The following is a 24,230-nucleotide window of genomic DNA, read 5'->3' on the forward strand; positions in this document are numbered from 1 at the left end:
TTTCTGTGCATATGTTTGGGTGTGAGTGCAGGTGTTTGTGTGTGCATGCCATGCATGTGTGTGTGCATGCCATGCATGTGTGTGTGCGTGTAATGTTGCATGTCTGTGTGTGTTTGTGAGTTTGCATGTGTCTGTGTACATTTGTGTCCCATAACTATGACAAGCACAGTCACATTACACTCCATCAAAAATCTCTCCATTCATCACTCCTTACATCTCTCCATTCATCACTCCATCACATTCATTCCAACTAAATTGACCCAATTTGGAAAGGTCTTTTTTTTTCAGAACGTACTGTTGTTGTATTGAAATGCTGGACTTTGGGTACATGGAAGTCTTTTGATATTTCCTCATGGCTGCAGTGGACTCTGCCCTGCTCAGTGATGACAGGCGGGTTACCTAAGACAGCAGCAGAACTGACCTTTCACACAGATCCAGTCTGGGTGATTGTCATGACTGCTTGTCTAACATTCAGACTCACCATAACATTGATTGTACATTGGTACAGTTGCAACACAGCTTGGCTCAGCTCGCTGAGCATTCCCATCAAAGAGCGATGGATTACGGGCAAGCACAAATAACAACCCTGGTTTGAACCCTCCACCTGTGCTTATTGATGGGTCAACAGACTGCTGTTACAGGAGGTTCTGTTTATTGGAGGGGAGATTAGAGATGGTTTGTTAGCGGTTAGTGTGTGTCCATGCAATGATCATTATAGTGATGATAGTTTCAGAAGAATCAATTGAAATCCCCCCCACCCACAGTCTTAGTGGTGTATCTGACAAAGCTCTACTGTATTGATCTATAACTATGTTTAGTCTCACAGAATCAGATCAATATATTTAGAGACATTTTGTGACACACTTTTCATGTCAGTGCATACTTAAGACATTGTACAGATGTAATGTAACATTATGACATCATGCATTCTCCTTAATAAAGTATGCTGCTGAGTTCAAGACTCGGATTCAAGAATAGGTGTCACGCCCTCCACTCCTAGCAGTGTCCTGTCTCTCTGTCTCCCTGTTTCCCTGTCTCCCTGTCTGTCTGTCTGTCTGTCTCTCTCTCTCTCTCTCTCTCTCTCTCTCTCTCTCTCTCTCTCTCTCTCTCTCTCTCTCTCTCTCTCTCTGTCCCTCTCTCTGTCTGTCTGTATGTCTCTCTCTCTCTCTGTCTCTCTGTCTCTCTGTCTCTCTGTCTGTCTGTCTGTCTCTGTCTCTCTCTCTCTCTCTCTCTCTCTCTCTCTCTCTCTCTCTCTCTCTCTCTCTCTCTGTCCCTCTCTCTGTCTGTCTGTATGTCTCTCTCTCTCTCTGTCTCTCTGTCTCTCTGTCTCTCTGTCTGTGCCGTTTGTGTGTGAAGGCGTGTCTCCAGTCATGCCGACACACTTGCGGTCCATCAGCTCATCACCCAATCGTTTTTCAACTCCAGTTTTCCAGTCACTCCAGTTTGTACTGACGCTTGTTAGTTTCCCGTAACTGCTCTATTTGATTTCCAGTTCCCACCTTGTCTCCTGTTCAGCACCCTCTGTCCTTTCTGCCTGCCTGCCTTGTTGCCCTCCCTGCCTCCCTACCCCTCCAACCCCTCATTAAATACCCCATCAAATTACCTCCCAGTCCTTGTATCAATGCTTATATGCAATTGGGTCCGATAGCCTGGTCTCTGCAACAACAGGATCCTAGGATGCAAGATTAAGATCCTAGGATGCAAGAGAAGGATTCAACAGTAGGCTACTAGGATCTCAGAGTATGTTTATGCCAACTTTTTATCTGTTGGCTTCTTCAATAAATTGAATGAACTGGTAACACTTTATAATAAGTCAACGCTTTTTGGCATTTACAAAGTGTTAACTAATAGTTAGTTAATCCTTTATAAAACATTTTGAAACATTAACAATACATTATTAAATAGTTAATAAGCTTATTATTAAACACTATGTTGATCATTAATAAACACTGTTAACAATTATGGATTTTATTCATAATACAATTCATAAGGTGTTTGATAACTGCATTATCATACTTTATAGACAGCTTGTTAATATAGTTGCAAACCAGTAGTTTAAAAGATGTTAATGGTACATGAGCTGGTATAGAAAGCATTAGCAAATGGTGAACAAACCATTTACATTACCTTTATAAAGCACGAGTAAATAACTAACAACGTATTTACTTAGGTCTTTAATTAATGTATGCCAAGTCGAATACATGATGTACACTAGGCTATGCTTTGCAGATATCTTAACAACTATTTTATAAAGACTTACTAATGATGCAACTTCTGATTAGTAATGCAAGTTATAAAGCATTTACTAACTGTTAGTTAAGGCTTTTGCGTGACCTAATCTAAAGTGTGAACTATCTATGCCTTATTAAGTATTTATAGACTATATAGATTTTGTGTTTTTGTTTTTTAGAAGAAATAGCTGTTAATTTATTTACCTGGGTAATAAAATAGTATTTTATTTCCATTAAGAAGCAATACACTAGAATTTGTATAAAAGTTGGTTACCCAAGGCTGTATTTTATTTTCCAAAAATGGCTGTAATAAACTGCAAATGTTTAGAGACTCTTCGACAGGTCAGCAAACGCTTTGTTGCCTCAATTTGTTAAAACGATCGAGGCGACAAAGCGTTTGCTGACCTGTCGAAGAGTAAACATTTGGTTTCTTATATACTACAACAATATGTGGGAAGATTCCAAATCAAACACGGCGAATCTGGAGCAGACGACATCTTCTCAGAGCAATCAGCTGCACTTGTACTGGTGACGTCACTACATCTCCAAGGCAACATATCAACAACTCTTTTGAGAACGTCTTCTGGACCAATAAGAACAGCATATTGGTTCAATTGCGACAACATTACGAGCGTTCTGATTGGCTAATGGGTAGCCGCGTATTCATGGTCTATATCTATGGCGTATTGACCTCATCTGCGGTCTGATACGTATTCATATTGCCCTCCGCTGATGTCATCTTCAAAATGAAGATCGAGGAGTTTTACTATCCAGATGACAATGAAGACATCAACAGCGACGAGGAAATTCTTAACTTTCTGAAAGAGCAGAAAAGTGTGAACACAGAGAGATAAACGACAAGCGCTAGGCAGATTGCTAGGTTTGGTTGCTCAGATTTCAGATTGGTTGCTAGGTGCTAACACCTGAAACACACCGTGAGAAGACTTGAGTAGAGCTGAACAAAACGACATGTTTTAGTTAAATGGAAAGAGCTAAAAATGGCATATAATAAACAACTTACTAACCTCGACCGTTCGGTCATGCCGGGAAATAGCTATCAAACTGAGGTTTTAACGTATCGACCGCTGTCACTCTCGGTTACTGTAGTAGAGCTAAGTAGTAAGTACTAGTAAGACACATGCCTGTCGTTACTTCAATAAAATAGTAATTTTGAGTATCACATTGTGTTGTGTCTGTTTCCTTTTGAGAAACGTATGTTCAGCCTTTGTGAATGTGAGGTTCGAGAATGGACAAGAATACCTTAATAAATAACTTATAAATGTTTAATAAGGCATAGATAGTTCACACTTTAGATTAGGTCATGCAAAAGCCTTAACTAACAGTTAGTAAATGCTTTATAACTTGCATTACTAATCAGAAGTTGCATCATTAGTAAGTCTTTATAAAATAGTTGTTAAGATATCTGCTAAGTATTAGTGTACATAATGTATTCCACTTAGCGTACTTTAATTAAAGACATAAGTTAATATGTTGTTAGTGATTTACTCATGCTTTGTAAAGGTAATGTAAATGGTTTGTTCACCATTTGCTAATGCTTTCTATACCAGCTCATGTACCGCTAACACCTTTTAAACTACTGGTTTGCAACTATATTAACAAGCTGTCTTTAAAGTATGATAATGCAGTTATCAAACACCTTATATTGTATTATGAATACAATCCATAATATTTAACAGTGTTTATTAATGATCAACATAGTGTTTAATATAAACTTATTAACTATTTAATAATGTATTGTTAATGTTTCAAAATGTTTTATAAAGGATTAATTAACTATTGGTTAACACTTTGTAAATGCCAAAAAGCGTTGACTTCTTATAAAGTGTTACCAATGAACTTTCCCGGGTCCAAACATTGTCATCAGAGGGTCATTAACCTAGTTAGGATGACGCAGGACAGCAGATCACCCCAGTATGCTGTTGTAGCCTTGACAGACTGAATATTTGGTACTCTGTATTAGTGAATAACATAAACCTTTCCCTGTCCATTCCGGATAAACACTCACACTAACTTAGATAGCTGACTGTACTGAGAAGGTAATCCGATGCCCTTTGAGAGCTCCTGAGAGATTCACCCTTTTTTTGTCTTCTCCTAAAGTGTATTGATGGCAGAGAACGTACAGCACTGCATGTATGGGCTTGATATCAATCCCTCGACCCTTAAATAAATGGTTTGATGTTGGTTGACAATTCATGTGTGTGTCAAACACAGCCAATATTATCAGTTGGAAATAAAGAATGTTGAATGTGACCAGACAGACCAGTGTGGAGTTGAACCCGCCTGACCCAACATTCGCGGTTGAACTCTGCCATTGCACCAGCATGACATCACCTCAGCCTCCTTTAATCGATGTAAGCAGGAATGCTGTAGTGTGTATGTGTATGTAGGTGTGTGTGTATGTGTGTGTGTGTGTGTGTGCGTCCTCTCCCAGGCCTCCTTCCGACGTCCCGTCCGGTTGTTATCTGCACTGTGTTGGCAGCTGTTATCAGCTCGACCCTCCACGTGTTGAGCGTTGACACAGGCATCGTTCTAGACGGCCTCCCTGATAAGACAGACCCCTATATAAGCCAAGGCGGGAGCAGTGTTGCGGCATGCAGACCCTGTCTCAGGTACGAGCCATCAGTGCTCTCTCCTATTGATCCACAGCCGTCCTGCCTCCTCTCTCCACCACCAGCCTGTCTTTGCATGCATTCCCATGAAGATCAGACCAGAAGGATTTGCTGTTGAATCTTGACTAATTTTCCTCCTCTCCATTTCTCTCTCTCCGCAGAGTTCAAAAGAAGCATGATTGTTAAATTGGTGATCTTCGCCTTGTCCTTCGTGGCAGTCACAGGTGTGTGTTCTGGGGAAGCGTTCTTGTGCGAGGGTTCTCCTGAGGACTGTGTTGTTGTTACATGGGTGGTTGTGGCTGGTGCTGACAGGTGTGTGTTTGTGGTTCCCAGCATACCCTCTCCACCGCGAGGCGCAGTGGACTGATTCACACAGCAACCAGGCTCATGATAAGACTGAACTCTCCAAGGATGTAGAGTAAGTTTTACCTCATTCAAGTTCCTTTTGGAAACTTAGAAACGTGTTGTGGTGTCATTGAATAGGATTATTCTACTTAGAAGCAACTGACTAATCTTTTGTATCTTTTTTCCACTCTATCTTTTCCCCCCCTTTCTTTATCGGTCTATTTCTATATTTATCTCTCTCTTTTCTCAAATGTTCTTGGTTTCTCTGTCCCTCTCTTTCTCTTTCCCTCAAATTTCCCCCCTGCCTCTCTCTCTCTCTCTCTCTGCCATAAGAACGGTTTCTTTCCATCTGCTACTGGCCCTTTCAACAAGGCCAAGGACTCCCACTGACATTTAACTATTGTCTATTATCAGTCCATCCGACACCTATTGCACTACGCACAAGCCACCTTGATCTCATTTGCACTATGCAGCCCATTCATTTTCTTATTCTATTTTTATGCATATTTTATATTTTAAATTGTTTACATTTTTAGATTGTTTAGTTCCTAGAATTAGTTAGACTATTGTACTTTTTTACTTTTAATTTAAGATTCGTATAGGTTTATTATTTGCACCTTCCTGCCACAGTAAATTCCGTGTTTGTGTCAACCTACATGGCGAATAAACCAAATTCTGATTCTGACTCTGATTCTGATTCTCTCAGTGGGATGTGGAAGAGCCAGGTGGAGAGCAGTAACTTGTACCACCAGCAGGGCGGTGACAACCCCCTGGGTGGAGAGATCCGCCACAAGCTCAACATGGAGTCTGAGAGGCTGCGGGCTCGTCTGCGCCATGAACTGGTTCAGCTCCGGGAGAGGCTGTCCCCTCTCTCCTCGTACCCAGCCCAGCCTCACTTCGCCCTGGGCAGCACCAGAGAGCGCCTGGCCCCCCTGACCCAGCAGCTCCAGAGTGCAGTGAGCGGCAGCACCAGGGAGATGTGTGACCAGCTGAAGCTCTACCTCCAGGACCTGGAGGTGGCCGAGGCCCAGCCGGGGGCAGCCATCTACAGGGAGGCGGTGCAGTGGGTGAGCCAGAAGCTGGAGGACAACGGAGCCAAGATGGACGCCATCGTCCTGGAATTCCAGACGCAGGCCTCCAGCGTGATCAAAGAGCTGAGGGCCGGCAACGACGGGGAGGGGCCAGGGGCGGGGCCCTGGGAGGAACTCAGCGCCAGGCTGGGACAGGAAGTGAGGTCGTTGAGACAGGAAGCACAGAACAGGGTTGGGTCCCTGAAGGGAGAGCTGGCCACTATCCTGCTATCGGGCCAGCCTCTCAAGGCTGAGGTGTTGTCCATTCTGGACCAGTACTGTAAGAGCACCACCCTACAGAACCAGCTTTTCCAAGCCAGGATAGAGAGGATAGTCCTGGGGCTGGAGGCGGACCACTCCTCCTCTTCCTCCTCCTCCCCCCAGGAGCCAGATATCCTGAGCTTTCTGCAGGAGGACTTCTCAGCCAAGCTGAGTGCTCTGCTTCAAGACATCAAGGACTCTCTCCCATCACAGAGCCAGACATGATCTCAATCACGACCCAGCCCTACAGAACTGTCTCCCCCAAACCTAAAGAACTCTCTCCCCCACCCAAATTGTATATACATCTCTCCTCCACCTCTACAACGTTCACCCCTACAGAACTCTCTCCCCCACCCCTACTGTATATAAGTCTCTGTCCAGCCTCTATAGAGGTTTTTCCCCCACCCCTACAGAACTTTCTCCCCCACACCTACTGTATATAAGTCTCTTCCCCACCCTTATAGAACTCTCTCCCCCACCCCAACAGAATTGTCTCCAGCACCCCAATATGGCTTGTGCAACTGAACTCCGAGATGTGCATGAGTTTCTCCCAGCCCGTCCCGCCCCTACCCCTGGGTCCATACACAGTGACCCACTAAAGAGACATGAACTCCTATCGTCTGTGCAGTCCTTCTACCTCCTCGCCCACGCCAGGGTTGTACATACAGTGAGTCTGTATTTATGAATGTGTTGTTGTGTTTGTTGAACCGTGTATCATAAGAAGTGGAGGTCAGTACGCTGTACAAAGTTGTAAATAAAGTAGATTTGTAAACTGTAAAGTAAACAGTCATGTGCTCACGTTCTCATGTTCATTTTGGAAATAAAAATCCGAGATTCATTTAAACATGTTTGTATTTTTTATGTATCTCACAACAATGTACAAAGCAGCAGATCAAGGTTTGAAACTACACTATTTGACCCAGCCTTGTTGGAATGACAACATCAGCAGTTTGTAAATACAACAAACTCCACAACACAATACCCCAAACAGGCCCATATTATTCTATTTTTGGCCTCATATCTTCTGGCTGGTTATAGCACAGGCAGCCTTGGGTGGATAAATAGTCCAACAAATGCAGAATGTACTTTGCCAGTTCCCACATTCCAATACCCTTATCAACACTGTGATAGAGAGAGACAAATAGATTTCATACTAAAGTTCTTACTTGGCATGACTGGATACATTTATCATTTTAAGGGAGGTAAAATTCCAACTCTCACAGTGTGATTATTTCCATAGTTCATGCATGTACACATTCCTTCATCACCGCTAAAACAATAGTAGACATTATTTATCATGTGACTGACTAATGATAAGTTAGATAAGGTTAGAAAGAACCCAGATTTTTACGTATATTTTATCCTTCATTGTAAAGGTAAACATCTTTACCTACAAAGTCACATCAGTGGGAACGTCTGACTGCTGTGTGACATGAGTCAGTGACTGGTGGTGGAGGGATGCATCAGTTAAAGGCGTGTGGAAGACCTCCTGCCCAGTAGAACTTCTTCATGATGAACCACCCCCCCAGGACCAACAGAGCCACGGAGGCAGTCCCAAACACGATCCCCACCACCAGCCCTGTCACGTCTCCCTTGCTGTCCTTTGGTTGTGTCCCTCCACCTGGACCATATAGAGAAAAAGTAGTGCATGTTTTAGGGGTATACGGTATATGGCTGGGGTGTTCAATCCTGGTCCTCGAGAGCCCCTGTCCTGCATGTTTTAGATGTTTCCTTGCTCCAGCACACCTGATTCAAATGAATGGGTTGTTATCAAGCTCTGTGGAAGCCGGGTAATGACCATTCTTTTGAATCAGGTGTGCTGGAGCAGGGAAACATCTAAAACATGCAGGACAGGGGCTCTTGAGGACCAGGATTGAACACCCCTGGTATATGGTATACATGCCGTTGAAGGAAGCAGTGAAACTGGACTCACCATAAGCTGCTGGTGTGGGAAGGTCCACTAGAGGGGGCGAGAGAGCGAGAGCAGGGATGTCAGTGCAAGAGAGAAGGTGGTGCTTTTGTGTTTGCCTTATACCCATAACCCATTAACTGATTTAACAATTTACTCACTCACTTACTCACGCACTCATTCACTCAGTCACTCACCCACCCACTCACTCACTCACTCCTCTGATGTCCTGTCTATCTTGTGACAGCGTGACTCACCGTCTCTGGCGGTGAAGAGGGGGCCGATGGACACGGTGGCTGAGTCGCTGGACTCTGTTCCAAACGAATTCACAGACCTTCTCCTGCGTCTGCAACCCTGTGGAGGGCGGACACGCACACGAGTGAGCTCCTTCATTTCAACATTCAGTTTATCGAAAAGGTTATTAAAGGATCATCTGCAATGATTTTCGGGATTATTGGAAATCTAAAAGGTTCCGCAGGATTATAAGAAACGTTCGGAAAATCCTCTGAAGTTCTAAAGGATTTTGGATGTTTTCCCATCTCCCCAGCCAGGGCAAGGGAGCAGGGCTGTGGATGGGATCCCAGGGCAGGGGAGCAGGGCTGTGGATGGGATCCCAGGGCAGGGGAGCAGGGCTGTGGATGGGATCCCAGGGCAGGGGAGCAGGGCTGTGGATGGGATCCCAGGGCAGGGGAGCAGGGCTGTGGATGGGATCCCAGGGCAGGGGAGCAGGGCTGTGGATGGGATCCCAGGGCAGGGGAGCAGGGCTGTGGATGGGATCCCAGGGCAGGGGAGCAGGGCTGTGGATGGGATCCACTCACGTTCAGCAGCTCCTGGCACTTGTTGGGTTCACACAGCCGGAGGATGCAGTGGATGAAGGTGCTGGACTTGTCCTTGTCACGGTGCTCCACAAAGCGGAACGCCTCAAAGTTGAACTTGGCGCTTATGGACTGGCCGTTTGTCGTAACCTTGGTACGCAAGTCCACGGAGCACCTGGACGGGGGAGGGAGATGTGTGATGAAACTTCAAGGATTGAAACCTCATGTTTGTGGTTCCAGAACCTTCCGTGCTGTATGGCCCATCACTAAAACTACTACTTAGTGTGTTCAAAAAATCACAAATATCTCCTAACTTGAACTAGTGAGTGATAATTTATGGTGCTTTAGTCCTGGGTTGGGTTTGAAGACTTACCCTGTGAAGAAGCTGTGCTTGTCGCTGTTCGACATGTTGTAGGCAGATGGCGTTGCAAAGCAGTGGTCGAGCAGTACATTGAAACTTTGGAGACAAGACTGCAGGTCAGTTTGGCACAGAATGAAACAACAGAGCATAGCATGTGATTGGATGTCGTGGTTGTGCCGATAAGACACAAACTCAGACACTGATGTGGACTAACTTGTCTGTAAACGTGTAACTGTGGATGGAAAGGTGAAGGTGTGATCCAGAGGTGGACTTACTTTCCTGTCAGGTTGGTGGCCTTCACTTCCACGTAGATCTTGGTCCTCAGCCCCAGCCCTGTAGCAGGCACCGTCAGGGGATAGATGTAGTTTGTGTCCTGAAGACCAAACAGGAGGAGGAGGGCGGGGTGTACTCTGAGATTAGATACTCTGCATATCCAAAATAAAATACCATATTTGTTGCCATTCTGATCAAAGGGAAAGGACAGCAGAGGCCATAAACAGGCATCTGATTGGAGGATGTTTCTCCCGTGGACATTGAGCATGAGACAATGATGCTCAATGATACAGAAAGTTGTTCTGTTTGAGCTCAGACAGAGCGACACAGCTCTGAGGCGGTTTGTGGACAAATACTTACGTTGTACACGCTCATACTGAGGGTGTTTATGAAGGTGCCGTTGTTGTCACTGGTAGCCACGGATACTGAAGACCTGAGGGATGGAGAGAGAGATATGAGAATGATCATGTTTTTATTTTTATTTATTTTTACAAACTAACCTGTTGATCAGTGTATTTAAGAAGACATCGATTAACTATAGTTTTTTCTTTTTGTTTGTTTGTTAGTTTTTGTCTTACTTTTATTGGTGGGGGAGGATGTTAGTTTATCGTTACAAAATGTGACCAGACATTCCACAAGGCAATCTTGCCCATCACATTGTCATGCTAATTGAGAAAGAAATTGAGCGTGGTGGAGTACAGCAGAGTGTGGAGGATTGTAAAGGAGCGTTCACTCACGCCACGATCTTGGTGTTGTTGAGCAGGTACTCCAGCGGGTAGCGGCAGGAGAAGTGGTAGTACAGGTCCGTGGCGTAGCTGATGATTCCCACGGAGGAGCTGGGTGTGTCGATGAAGCCTGTGATGATGACTGACTGGATGGTGGAGAAGGAGCTGAACGGTCCAGACTGGTCCGGCACCTCGTCCACAATCTAGCGTAGACGAACACACACACACGCACACACACGCACACACACATGCACACACGCACACAGGCACAAACACACACAGGCACAACACCTGACAACGTGAGACCAGAGAACTAGGTCTTCCCATGTGAGTGTTCCAGATGATTTGTAACTGTTGCACTGTCATAACAAGCAGCTATTGGAATATTGTATATACTGTACATTTCCATTTTAACTTGAGTCCAGAAGGGTCTCACCATCTGACCACTGAGTCTACAGGGTTCTCACCTGCAGTGATTGCCTACAGGGGTTATTCTGGCTGTCGTTGACTGGCAGCTGGTAGCGTAAGACCGGCGGCTCGACGCTGGTGTCAATGTTGCCCACGCACTGGCTGTTGTTGTGCTGTCCATTCATGGCCAGGCTGCTGGGGTCAAAGCCGGCCCACTGGGCGGAACACAGATTCACCTCGAGGACAATCATGGTGGTGCCACAGTTAACCGTCAGGTCCGAGTTGTCTAAGGGGGAGAGGGGAGCAGGTGGGAGCAAAAGGGAGAAGGAGGTGTGGGTGTCGAGGAGGGGGGAGGGCAGATGTCATGGATTAGTAGGGATTGAAAGACTGGTGTTTACCAATGCTCAGTTCAAAAATCTGATACAAATCTATGCCAAACCCAGTACAACTAATCTTAAAGATAAATCCACAGAGTTGAACTTAAACTCAATCCCACTAATGGATATTCACTTTAAAGTCACAGCTAAAACCTTAAAGAGACTGATTACATCGATAATCTCCTTTTTCTTTGCATGACAGAAACATGTTGCCCATCTGAGCACCCCTCCCTGGCTTACCCGGGACCCTTTCGTCTTGTGCAGAGCAGTTATAGGTGACGGACACCACTGGCTGTAGGAGCAGGGTCACCACGGAGACACACAGGTAGAGCATCATGCTGTTACAACTCTAGATAGAGGGGGGAGCATGGAGTTATCTACCAGAGAGAGAAAGGAGGGATGGAGTAACATTGCAAGAGAGAGAGAGAGAGAGAGAGAGAGAGAGAGAGAGAGAGAGAGAGAGAGAGAGAGAGAGAGAGAGAGAGAGAGAGAGAGAGAGAGAGAGAGAGAGAGAGAGAGAGAGAGAGAGAGAGAGAGAAACTAGAAAAGATAGAGAGAAAGAAAGAAAGAAAGAAAGAAAGAAGGGAGAGAGATGGAGAGAGAGGAAGGAAGAGAAAATAAGAGAAAGAGAGGAAGACAGAGATGCAATTCCAGCACAAACTCTTCATACATAAAACAAATTAAAATTATATTTTACTCACGGATAGATATTATTTCAATGGGAGACTGAAGAAGGTGCTGAGAACATCCACAGAGGTGGCAGCCCAGGTGAGGGGTGGAGCAGGGTCTGGTGCAGCTGCTGTTGGGGGAGAAGACCGTCTGAGAGAGGGCCGGACTGGGACAAGTCTTATACTCGTCTGACACCTGATACAACAAGGGACAGTCCCACTCACTCCATCCTGGGTACGTTCACACACACACTTGCACATTTACACAGGCATAGATACACACACCTACACCCATTCACAGTTTCTTTTTTGGGGGGGATAGGAGATCTCACCATCGGACCTGACCTTGCCATCAGAGTTGTGTCTGTGGGTTTTGACATGCATCCTACACTGCACAGTGCACACCCCTCTCAGATTCCTTTGACACAAACATGGCCTTGAGAACTGCTGCTGTGTTGATGATGTTGTTGCTTGTTTTTTGGCATACTGTACATGCTGGATGCCTGATGCATGTCATCTCTCATTGTTACGTAATACAATCTGGTGTTGTATATGTATGTATGATAACATACTGTATGTTCAAATCTGTGAACTTGGAGAAAGAGTTGTCCAGAAAGACATGAGGGAGGCTTGTAGAGGGTGGAGTGTGGACTCTGCAGTAGGTGTACTGGGCCTTCTGAAGAAATTCATGGACAGTTGATGAGAATCATTTGGTTTCATAAACTGTTTTTGCATTTGTTTTGAACAGAAAGTGGGGAGAGTTAAGAGTTCCTGGAACATCATGGTGCATCATTTACTTTGACCATCAGTAGGAAGCATGATGATCTAACAACATGCCATCAATTTAAAAAACATATACCGGTATTTGTCATTTTTATTTACTTACACATTACTTACACATTCCTCTCACATTAGTACATAACACTGAGTAAGATGAAGAGCTTTACAAAGAACAATGCATAGCCCATCCACTATGTCATGGATTAGAAGAAATTGGAAGACCTCATAAAAAGCTCATAACAAATGAAGCTTGTTCACATTTCATGGCTAAGACCTGACTGGGAGACGGGTGTGTCTGTGTAATCTGTGCACACACTGATACCTCCACCACAAAACCTATTCATTCAAAAGTCACTGAATCCCCTGTGTGTCCTTATCAAACAATTAAAAACAGGAGGAGGTAACTTCAACAGGAGAACGGATCAGTATGAACGATGAAAACAAAATCGCCACAAGGTATGAAACACACAGCGCCAAAAATAACCTTTGTTCGTTAATCTTGCATGTCAGGTCCATGGTCTTTTGTTTGCGTGGAGGGGCTGCTGAGTTATAGCTATAGGCTATGATAACCAGTCCTCAAATGAGAACTTATATTGTCCCGTCAGAGGTATAGAATGGATAGAAGACATCTGTGTTTTCTTGCCAGAAACGCCTTCGGTCAGAGAAGACATTTGTTACCCTACCCAGGTTTGCGTCACCATGCGTGTGACAGAGCTCACTGTCCTTGTCCATGCCCAGATGCCTCTCCTGTGACACCTGCCCCTCCATGGTCTCCACTGGCATCTCTCTAATCTCACTCTCAGATTGCATTGATCCTGCACACTGGCTGCAGGCGCTGGACAGATGGGATAATTGCGTATTGCGTCAAGTTCTGGACCTGCATGTGTTGATGTGGTAAAGGTCGAGATTGCAGGGTGGGACAAGTTGCCCGGAGGTGGGACTTGTCTCTGACACTGCATGAAGGTGCTGTGTGTGATACCACAATGAATCACATCAAAGAATAGAACAGAACATAAAAATCTTCAGCCAGCATGCAGGATGACTGCAGTCTGAGAGGGTGTTTCATTGTATTTTTTATTTGACCTGTATTCTCTCTTGCAATAATGGTCTGGTAAGAGACAAAAAGCCTCTCAAGTGCCGTGTCTCACGGGAGACAGAGAGCGGGAACAAAAACAGAATACAGAACATTCTAGAGGGTTTGTAATATTGGCTAAACAACCAGACTATTCCCTATATATGTTTAAAGGAAGAGGGGTAAACTGGAGTGTGTATTAATCTTAACCGAATATGCTGGAAGTGCAGTTATTTGAGTCCATCGGTTATATCAGAGCAAGAATGTTCAAAGTAAGTTACATGAAATATATATTTATTAACATTGCACATGAATTAAATCAATTACAAAGCAAATATGTTACAAAGGGAAGGTTTGAAATCTTATTTACTCCACCATGATAATTGTAAATTGGATAGCAGAGAGAAAGAATAAGAGGTGAGCAAGCAGAAGGTGTAGGAGAAGCCAAAGCTGAGGAGAAGCTCTCAGGAGATCAAGAATTTGGAGAACAGTGCTTAACATTTCCCTTTATACGCAAGTATTATCTGAAGAACAATCAGACCACATCGTAACCCTTACTTATCAACATACGCCTAACAATGCAACAACAAGTCCCACAATAAGGTGTGAGACACATCAAGCAGAGACTCCTTCCAGCAGCTCTGGTATGACAGGGGGGGCAGGGCTGTCTCAAAGCCTACAACGTGATGGGCAGAACAATAACAAACGCATCCATCACAAACAGGTTGATTAGAGACAGGTGGAATATGCGGGACTGGAAGAAACGTTAATTAATGAGTTATAAGCTGTTATATCTTTGTCATCGTGACTTTCCTGAGCAACAAGAGACACAACAACAGGCAAGGGAGAGTCCCTGGCGTGGAAGGTCTCTCTGGAGAGATCCCTCTTGGTCTCGCTGGTCCTCTGAGGTCCACCCAGCTTGAACGTCTGTCTCCATGGGTGGTTGTGCGGCCACCCAGACAAGCCTGCGTCCGTCAGGCTACAGTGATAAACGTTCATTGTGCTCCGGCTCCTTTCTTCACTCCCAACAAAGCTGGCTGACACCTGAGCATGGTCGCAGCCGTGACCGTCGGCGATCTACCCTGGTTAGAGGTGCAGGTTTGTAGTGGAAAGAAGATACACTGGGAAGGATGTGTGTGTGTGTGTGTGTGTGTGTGTGTGTGTGTGTGTGTGTGTGTGTGTGTGTGTGTGTGTGTGTGTGTGTGTGTGTGTGTGTGTGGTGTGTGTGTGTGTGTGTGTGTGTGTGTGTGTTAAGCTGCAGTAAAGTGGTGTACAGTAAACTAATCACTTCTGGGTTTCCCCAGGTCCCCAGGGGACACACTGAGCTAACTCCCTGATTCCTCCTCCTGGCATGAAGCACCCTTGGTCTCTAATAATGAACCACAGACTATGCTGAGGTGATCTCCTAGCAGCGCTTCTTTGAGAACATAACAAGATACATATTGTCTATAGGGACTATTAGAATGAATGACAGATGCCCAAATTATAAACAGGAAGTTGCAACTGTGGTGATCAGCAAAGTTATGGCAAGGGTTTGAGTGAATGCACAATCACTGAAACAGATGTTGAGCCCTGTCTCTGCCTGCCTCCTGCTGGTCAGATGATGGTACTCCATGTGTGCCCCAACAACCTCAAAGTTGTTCTGTGGACTTCAGAGTACAAATTATTCCACGTACATCGATATCCAATGCGAGACCCTTTCTAGTATCAGAGAGAGATCGGGGTTAGGACAGAGAATGTGTGACACCTGAGTTTGCCTGCCGAAGCACGGATCGAATTAGCATTCCAATGGGTCGATGACATTAGATGTCATGGGGGCATTTCTCCTTCTTGTTATAAAAGCCGTCTTGTGTGACAGGAGGTACAGGCAAATGTCATTTCAGTCGGTGAAAATGCGATTACAGAAGACGTCAGGTGTGGGTGGTGCATTTTGATAAATACACATTACACGGACAGACAGCTCCACAGTTTGTGTGGACACTCAAGCATGAAAGTATGTGTGTGTAGGTGTGTGTGTGCATGTGTGTATGTGTTGGTTTCACCGCTCCCTGAATGCTACTTGTGTTCATCTCACATGACTAACAAATTATTCTTCAAGCTGTAGAATCTAAATGAAGTTTTGAGAGAGAGATTGTAGATTGTTGGAACCTCGGAAGAACTGCTTGGCGTGGAGAACAGGCAGGAAGCATGGACAGAACAGCAGATGTCCCCGCTCAAGCTACAGAAGCCAGGCTTCGAACTCTCCCCCTGGAGAGTGTGTCCCTGCCTCCTCTAAACACACACACCTCCCCACATCCCTGTAGTGTGTGTAACCCCCAACACACACACCTCCTCACGTCTCCCATCTCTGGAGTTCCCCCCACTCACACAAACCTCCTCCATCCCTGGAGAGGGGGCCCCTCACCCCCCAGGAGGGTGACTATCCATGGCCATCAGGAGACTAGACAGGAAGCAGTATTCCTCCAGGAGCAGAGCTCTGGATCCCAGCCACACCAGACTGACAAAAGAGAACACACACACTCACACACTAGGGGGAACAAAGATCGGGCCTGTCTGGAGGGGAAATAAATAGAGAGAGAGAGATAGAGAGGGACAGAGAGAGAGACAGAGAAAGAGAGAGAGAGAGAGAGAGAGAGAGAGAGAGAGAGAGAGAGAGAGAGAGAGAGAGACACACACACACAAACACACACAGGATGACAGAATGGCAAAGAGGGAAACCGAGAGCGTGTGTCACTCAGAATGCTGCATGTGCTGCTGGTGTCTCACAGACACCACCACCCAGTCTGACAGGAAGACTGTGGGCTGTGTTGCTGAGTCTGACGTCCCAGCACGGTGTTCTGCTTGACTGGGTTCAGTCTGCTCCACTACTGTGGAAGTGTGTGCGGCCTGTACCTTGCACTCCACTGGAAATGTGTACATGTCATGTCGTCATGAGATTCATGACATTAGACCTAACTAATCCTTGGAATTCACAAGGAAATTGTGTCTATTTAACTTACTGGTGGGTATGGTAGTTTCAGCTGAGTCATCTTGAGATTATTGCATAGCATTATTCCACATCCATATTACGTAAGTCTCCCTGCAATGGCTCCATGATGTCGCCAAAAGCTTCAAAACAGAAAATCAAAGGGATGTATTTTTCTTTAGCGAGAATTGTGTTGAAAAGGGTGGAAATGCCTGGAAATCAAACCATAGATTTGAACAGGAAATATGAAGCAAAAAACAACCCTTTTCCCTTTCCTTTTCTCCTGCTTCCTGTGCCTGCTTGCCAGGGCCCACCTCCCTGCAGCCAGCCTTCAGCTTGCTGGGCTAGCACAGTCTCTCCCTGCATGTCTCTCTGGTGGCAGGAAACAAGCCTCTGATTCTTTCTGCTCCCCCTTGTTTGGGAAAGCAGAGGAAGACCTAGCTAGCGTACAGAGCATACTGATGTGTTGGCTTTCATGGCTTACTTTAGTCTTGCATGGGTGGTAAGAGTGGCTGTTTTGTTACATGCTGGGCGTTCTGTCCAAATTTACCACAACAGAAAGTTATATTGCTCCAGAGTGTCACACATAGTTTAAATGCAAGTCTTGGAGGCTCTTTTATAACTAGATTTTGTGTGTGTGTGTGTGTGTGTGTGTTTGTCTGTGTTTCAGTATGCAGTGTATTTTTGTCTTGTTGAGCGTGCGTTCGCAATAAAGAGCTCCATTCATCCCATTGCAATTCCAACGTTATCAGGGAAATGTGATTTAGATTATAGACTCTGCCTACACTGTACAGAACGTCATTATTTCAAGAAGAGAGCAACGGTGGTTCGATTCAACTTCGAAAGCAAACATTCTAATTTCTTGTTTTTATTCTTACTGGCTTCTCGTAAACTTGCGCGCTCTCTAGTCTATTTTCAACAAGTCTAGAGCCCACCTACATATGGAAATTTGATTGGACCATCACTTGGGTCTCCGAAGTTTGCTTCTCTCTCTCTTTGTGGGAATCCATAGTAGTACGTATATACGTGCAAAATACTTTCAGATAAAAGTGTATAGATACATTTGAATAGCCTACACGCGGACTTTTGTGAACATGTAGACATGGATTTTATAAGACTGCTTGGAACCGTTCTCGCCGTTTTCTTCCATCCAGGATCCGCTTCCCAATTCAATGGTATGTGTTTACCGTCTTCAACTTAACGGCGCGTCTCAGAGAAAGTTACTGCGAGATGAGTTATTAGCCTAAGATATCATAATTAGCCTATCTATAAAGACCAATGCAAATATTTGCCCCTATCTATACTTTAGAAGGCGTATCGTGAAAATGTAATTATAGTTGGCCAAATGATTCATCAGTACACTGCTGACTGAAATATTTACTTATTAAGTCAACATTTATAGTGTACGCAGGGTTACAACGATGGGTGGGTGTGCGTTTTGTGTATTCTCATGTTTTTTCTAAATGTTTTTTTAATACAATTTAGTAATTGCGCTACCGCAGTATTAAAGTGACAGGACTGAACTTGCTGCGTGTCTGCACTTCAGAGGACAACGCTGCAGCCAGCGTTCCTGTCATGTGATGAAGGAGTGGAAACTTCTCTGTCAACAGACCTTCTTGTTCTGAAGCTGAGACTGAGATGAACTGCGTTTCTGTTGCACATCCACATGCAGTATAACAAGACAGATTTCATTTAGTGAATGTTTTGAAATATCTGAATCTTGCTGTGTAAACTTTAGACTAGACAAATCATAAAGAGGCTGAAAATGACAAGTAACAATGAAGATGATGATGATGAAAAGTCTGACCCCACTAGGAGCAAAGATTAGTACGCTAAATGTTATTGATGGGGTGGATAATAATAAAACTGCTATTGAGTATGATAAAAAGGATGTTGATGATGATGACCTCAACGACATCTCCCACCTCCAGGCCAGAGGATCTGCCGGCGAGGCACGGAACGCCCGTGCTACAAGATCTCGTACTACCAGGACAGCCGGCGCCGTGTGACCTTCGAGGAGGCGCGGCGGGCATGCCTGGGCGACGGCGGCGACCTGCTGAGCATCGAGACGGAGAACGAGCAGCACCTGGTGGAGAGGTTCATCCAGCAGGTGAAGTCTGGAGACGGGGACTTCTGGATCGGGCTGAAGGGGGCCGGGAGAGAGCCACACAGGGCCGCCGTCACCGCCCCGAGATGCTCCTCAGAATACTCCTGGCTGGACGGCAGCAAAGACACCTTCAGGTGCTCAGATTAGCTACTGATCTCAGAGTTGGTATCTGAGGGTCTGGGTGAGCGCACACAGATTAAGGCTAGTCCCAGACTAGCTGTTACCGTCTAAGGCGGATCAGCATGGAAGGTAGCCTATTATTCTGTTAAGGCATAATGCCATCTGTAGCATTGATCTAATGCTAAGAAGCTCCAGAGAACCTTGTCCTTAAAGAATGTTAATCATGAGAACATTGCTGGTGAAAAAACGAATGGAATGAACCTTCGTTTGAAGGATAAGTATTTATGAGTGTTCAGCAGAAGGAATTGGATTCCATGTTTGGAGAATTAGAAGTATGCTAAGAACTAGAGCTAAGAAGGTTGGGCCTGGGGCCAGAGCTGATGAGGTAGGTATGTTGTGCGTAAGGTAAGGTTGCTAGGGACTCGGGTTCAGATATGTGACGGTGGAGAGATAACCAGGCGGGTGTTTGCAGCCGGTTGGATTGCTGCTGAGCAAGCTAGGGTGGGAGATGTTGGAGCCCAGGATGGGTAGCCACAGCTAGGATAGAGTGTGGTTCATACACGTGACTTGGTGGTGCATACAGGTTATTGAGGAGTTTGAAGGGGTTAGTGATACATGGTAGTTGTGGATGGTGAGCTAAGAGGGGCTGTGAGTGGTTAGTTTAAAGGTGGTTGTGGATGGTCGGTATAGATATTTACCCTGTGCCAAACTGTCTCTACTGTTTAGGAACTGGCATTGGGACGCGCCATCCTGTGGCGAGGGGAGGTGTGTGGTCATGTCCCACCAGCATCTTGCCCTGCCAAACCGGGGTGGGCACTTCCTGTTCCGGTGGAATGATGACAACTGCAACTTAAAGAACAACTTTGTCTGCAAATACTCAGAGGGTGAGCTCTGGAACACTCTAGAACTATCCGGGACATTCCGGAACACTCATACAGTCTACCTGGAGACTTCCCTTCAGAATAGCTAATTGTCTGCTCAATTTCAATGGTCTTTTTCTCAGAGAAAATATCGGCGTTCACGGTGGAGGCAAACGCAGCACACACAGGTAAACACTCACCCAGCACCCACCCACACAGGAAATAATAGCCTGTCTCTGTGACCTATGTTTGGGGTGGGTGAGCTATTTTTAAACAGTGCTGGGCATTAGGATTCTTCACAACCTGTCATTTTGTCCCTGGCACTTAACAATTGTTTATGTCTGGGCTACAAAATATCTGGAAACATGTTAACATGTTGGGGTCTGAGGAGGCTGGGAAAGTGCGGCCTCTAGTGTTGACTTTAAGTAAAGTCACCCAGAGTGAATCAGGGCTGATCATGACAATGACCTGGAAATATACCCTGCTGTAGGTTTTCCGTCCGTCAACCCCAATTGTAACTAACAATGGTTGACAATTCAGCTTGTCAACCAGCTAACAATAAGAATCTGCTGTGCAAAATTGGGGTTGGAGCCAAAACCTTAAAGATGGCAACACTCCAGGAACAGGGTTGGACTGCCTTGGTTTATATGGACTGACTGACTGACTATAGATTAGATACCATGAAATGATCCGCGACTTCTGAAGTCCCAGTGGGGTTCTGTGTTTAGATCCCCCAAACGTGTCTTTGAGGACGATCATCCTGTCAGCGACGGAGAGAGATGAGACGACCAAAATAGGTCTACCTGAATCATCAGGTAAGACCAAAGGTGCTCTCATTCTGTCACAACTCACAACTCATTTGCCTTTGACAGTTTTTATTTTCAAACACTGAACAAGAACTGGTTAGCTTCCACCTCACAGATACCCAGCACATTCGTTCAACACTGGTACGATCACAAGTCGATCATGACGACTTTAAACCAGATCACTTTGCATTGCTGTCGTCAACATTATTATCATCATATCGTATTACAAGCCCCTCTCATAGATTCACACAGTAACATTTGTCTCTGCCGCCCCTGCTCCCAGTGTCTCTGTCAGACAGCAGCCTGTCCTACTTCCTGTTTGGCTCCATCCCCGTCATGCTGCTGATCCTGCTGCTGGCTACAGGCATATACTGCTACCGACGCTCTGCTGGGAGGTAACCACAGGAGCACTGACCACTGGAATACTGTTGGAACTGTGCACAAGTGTGTCAAAAGAAGCTTGTCAGTCCTACTAGATCATGCTGCTGCACTTAGCACAGGCACATTTGTATGTCGCTTTCAAGAAAAGGGTATTTTATATTAGTAAATGTAAATGTAGTGGTGACTGAAAAAGTGAGCATTTTATACCTTATATTTTTTTATACATATATTATAATGTTTATATATTTTTTATGGCGACAGTCAAATCTGTGGTGGTTATGAAGTGGGTATGATGGGTGTCCAACATCATGAGTCAACATCACACAATTTCATGTTAAGCAGGCTCAGATCTGCTTATAGAAGTCAATTTGATGCACTGTAAGAATAGACCAATGAACGCTCCTTCGACACATAGCATAGACATCACCGTCTAGACTCTTTGATTGGCTGTGTGTGCCCATGGCTCTCTACGCATCAGGGTGACCTGACAAAAACAACATACTTAATCTAAGTCTGGAAACCAGCTCCAGATTGTTTCGTAGTTTCCAGTCTGGCCTGTGTTATATATATATAACTGTCTACGTGCATGTGTCACGTGTGTCCCGTGCAGGAGGAAGACAGAGACAGGCCGCTTCCCCTGCAGCCCCTCTCCAGAGCAGTGGGTGTCTGCAGACTTGTTGGGGACTTGTCCCCCCTTCCAGGGCCCCTACGCCAGCAGCCCCGTCACCAAGCTGCCCCTGGAGGCTCTGAGAGGGGGGGTGGGGGTGGTGGCCAGGATGTCCCACTGCCCAGCCTCTCCGGAGCCTTCGCAGTGGGACGACTACGAGAACGTGCCAAGCCCGGGGACGGAGTGCGGCTTTGTGACCAACGACATCTACGAGACGTGTAGGGGCCGGAGCCAGACAGGCTGGGTGGAGAACGAGATCTACGGATGAACGAGGTCTTATCAGGCCAGACTGGGCTCTGTGGTGAAGGGTTTGTGGTGAACATCCAGACATGCAAATGAAAGGCACGGATGATCCGGAACAGTCTCCATCGGTCTTGACTCTAGACCTCACCCTGCTGTTGTTCAAATGATGTCCCCCCCCCCCTTGCTGTTGCCCCCTCAGTAACATCTGTCAAATCAGATCTGGTAATCCTAGGTCACATGAACACCTGACTGATCCTAACCCTAACCCATGCTGTAGCGTCCCGTCTGCTGGTTGGGTGGGGAGTGTGCAGACGCAGGGGGGTTTGAACTCGGGTCTCCTGCCTTTTTTTCTCGATAGCCTTAACCTGCTAAACTAAACGCTGGGCCTTTATTTTGGGGAGGTAATGCAGGTCTCCAGGCCTTAAGGCCAGATTCCCCCTCATCACAAGAGTGACTAGTTCACTGCACCAGTGTTGTTTCCATAAGGACAAAGAGAGAGGCCCAGCTGGCCTGTCTCACCATGGATGTTCTTTCTGTGCCTGGATGTCCCTGTCACCGTGCCTACAAAGCTGACTGTTTGAGTGTGTGTGTGTGTGTGTGTCTGTGTGCATGTGTGTGTGTCTTGTGTGTGCACGTCTGCACGTGTCTGTCTGCGTGTGTGTGTCTGTGTGTTGTCACCCCTGTGTGACGTTTCCTGTGTGGAAGCTGATGTCAGGGAACAGGACAATTCCTACAGAAATTGAGAGACTACCAGCTCTCTCTCTCCCTTTCTTTCTCTCTCTCGCTTCCCTTTTCTCTACATTTTCTCTCTCTCTCCCTTTACTCTCCTAACTATAATGTTTACTAACTCATCCCTGTTGTTTCTGAGAATATGATTGCTTCAGAATGATTTAGGCCATGGATCTCCTCTCAAACCCAGATCTGAGTGTGTGTCATAGTATTGTCTTCTAGCCTATTCCAGTCCTTGAAAGCTATAGCTTTAGTTCAGATAAGAAAATATCCAATATGTTGTGTTGCTTCCATAATCAATTCAGGTGGGGCTGTGTGTGTGTGTGTATGTGTCGTGTGTTTGTACTTGCGATTTGTAAGCTTCTGAGAGTGTGGTGGAAAAGTGTTGCCTCAGGAGGAGAAAGAGGGGCGGAGTGTGTGAGCGTGTTCTTGGAGGATGTTGGGCAGGAAATGCCAAAAGCACATCTGGAACTCCTACATGCAGGAAGTTTGTCCATGACAGAGGAGCAGAAATGAGGCCTAGAGGGTGCTGCCTGGTCTGCATAGGCAAGCTCCACGCACCTAAGTGTTACAAACAGGATAGTCAGATTTAATATGAAAACATGTACTTGCAGGACCTGTATATGATCAATATTTCTGTTCTATGGCACGTCGGATGGGTTGCAAATACAGTCAGCTGATGTGAGGCAAAATTACCTGTGTGTTCTCTATCAATTAGTATTTGTTTGCATTTCCGAAACGGCGACATAAGCTTCTGTGTACGGTAGATGAAGCCAGTGGTTGTTCTCCAACGATGTCTAATAAAGAGAGAATAACTGACGTCATGTTTCTAACTTGTTTCATAACGTTCTTCTTTTCACCAGCAGGTAGCAGTATTTGACTGAATTTACTGGCGTTGACAGAAACTTCTTAGAATCAGGTTCATTCTATTGCAATTATTCCAAACATGTTCCCTCAGGGACATTTTTGCCTAAAGTTCGCATCGTTGCATGACTGAATGTTCAACATCTTGAACATTCATATGTTCAACATGTTGAACATATGCATTCTCTAAAAGTGACCCCTTTCTCACACGTATTAGCTGTAGGTGAATATGACACATGAATTGTAGTAACATATTCTTTGAATTTCGTTGATTAATCAAGCATGTCAACAAAGATCAGTCAACTATACAGGAAGGAGGAGAGTGAGATTACGAACTTGTGGGGATGTTTCACAAAGTGATTACATTTTTTAATGTTCTTATTCAGTTATGCATCTGACCAGATTCACCACGATTTACGCAATCGTGTCATACATATTCATTTCTCTAGAATAAGCATAATTTAATGATGCCTGGTTGGTGTGCACAAAGCTTTCTCAAATCTCACATCTTCCTGGGCCCAGCTGACACACACACATCTGTCAGCACAATAGTAGAAGCAATT

At 45.3% G+C, this 24,230-nt stretch overlaps 3 protein-coding genes across 3 annotated transcripts; 2 read left to right on the forward strand and 1 right to left on the reverse strand.

The window, feature by feature from the left end:
• Window positions 1-4,887: 4,887 nt before the first annotated feature.
• On the forward strand, window positions 4,888-7,375 carry zgc:162608 (uncharacterized protein LOC100037332 homolog). The gene is made up of 3 exons (XM_062473190.1): window positions 4,888-5,085; window positions 5,195-5,279; window positions 5,913-7,375. Exons 1-3 carry the CDS (start codon window positions 5,037-5,039, stop codon window positions 6,760-6,762), a joined length of 984 nt encoding a protein of 327 aa, XP_062329174.1. The 5' UTR covers window positions 4,888-5,036; the 3' UTR covers window positions 6,763-7,375.
• Window positions 7,376-8,622: 1,247 nt separating this feature from the next.
• On the reverse strand, window positions 8,623-12,208 carry LOC134029168 (zona pellucida-like domain-containing protein 1). Its single transcript, XM_062473189.1, has 9 exons — window positions 12,107-12,208; window positions 11,646-11,752; window positions 11,088-11,314; window positions 10,633-10,823; window positions 10,256-10,328; window positions 9,898-9,995; window positions 9,635-9,718; window positions 9,265-9,436; window positions 8,623-8,800 (listed from the first exon to the last, which is right to left on the reverse strand). The coding sequence occupies exons 2-9, from the start codon at window positions 11,740-11,742 to the stop codon at window positions 8,660-8,662; spliced, it is 1,083 nt and encodes a 360-aa protein (XP_062329173.1). The 5' UTR covers window positions 11,743-11,752; window positions 12,107-12,208; the 3' UTR covers window positions 8,623-8,659.
• A 5,423-nt stretch (window positions 12,209-17,631) lies between these two features.
• laynb (layilin b) lies at window positions 17,632-23,623 on the forward strand. Its single transcript, XM_062473188.1, has 7 exons — window positions 17,632-18,065; window positions 18,822-19,131; window positions 19,844-20,001; window positions 20,121-20,165; window positions 20,706-20,792; window positions 21,067-21,178; window positions 21,775-23,623. The coding sequence occupies exons 1-7, from the start codon at window positions 17,993-17,995 to the stop codon at window positions 22,097-22,099; spliced, it is 1,110 nt and encodes a 369-aa protein (XP_062329172.1). The 5' UTR covers window positions 17,632-17,992; the 3' UTR covers window positions 22,100-23,623.
• Window positions 23,624-24,230: the final 607 nt, after the last annotated feature.

The sequence above is a fragment of the Osmerus eperlanus genome, chromosome 11 (genome assembly GCF_963692335.1).
Source record: "Osmerus eperlanus chromosome 11, fOsmEpe2.1, whole genome shotgun sequence".
In the NCBI taxonomy this organism is placed as follows: Eukaryota; Metazoa; Chordata; class Actinopteri; order Osmeriformes; family Osmeridae; genus Osmerus; species Osmerus eperlanus.

Excerpts from the sequence above, each read along its gene's own strand:
- zgc:162608 (XM_062473190.1), top strand. The coding sequence starts at position 5,037 with ATGATTGTTAAATTGGTGATCTTCGCCTTGTCCTTCGTGGCAGTCACA. Across the intron at positions 5,086-5,194 it reads GTCCTTCGTGGCAGTCACAG|CATACCCTCTCCACCGCGAG; the intron begins GTGTGTGTTCTG and ends TGTGGTTCCCAG. Across the intron at positions 5,280-5,912 it reads GAACTCTCCAAGGATGTAGA|TGGGATGTGGAAGAGCCAGG; the intron begins GTAAGTTTTACC and ends TGATTCTCTCAG.
- LOC134029168 (XM_062473189.1), bottom strand. The coding sequence starts at position 11,742 with ATGATGCTCTACCTGTGTGTCTCCGTGGTGACCCTGCTCCTACAGCCA. Across the intron at positions 11,315-11,645 it reads ACAAGACGAAAGGGTCCCGG|ACAACTCGGACCTGACGGTT; the intron begins GTAAGCCAGGGA and ends TCTCCCCCTTAG. Across the intron at positions 9,719-9,897 it reads GCCACCAACCTGACAGGAAA|TTTCAATGTACTGCTCGACC; the intron begins GTAAGTCCACCT and ends TTGTCTCCAAAG.
- laynb (XM_062473188.1), top strand. The coding sequence starts at position 17,993 with ATGGATTTTATAAGACTGCTTGGAACCGTTCTCGCCGTTTTCTTCCAT. Across the intron at positions 20,002-20,120 it reads TGTCTGCAAATACTCAGAGG|AGAAAATATCGGCGTTCACG; the intron begins GTGAGCTCTGGA and ends TCTTTTTCTCAG. Across the intron at positions 21,179-21,774 it reads TACCGACGCTCTGCTGGGAG|GAGGAAGACAGAGACAGGCC; the intron begins GTAACCACAGGA and ends TGTCCCGTGCAG.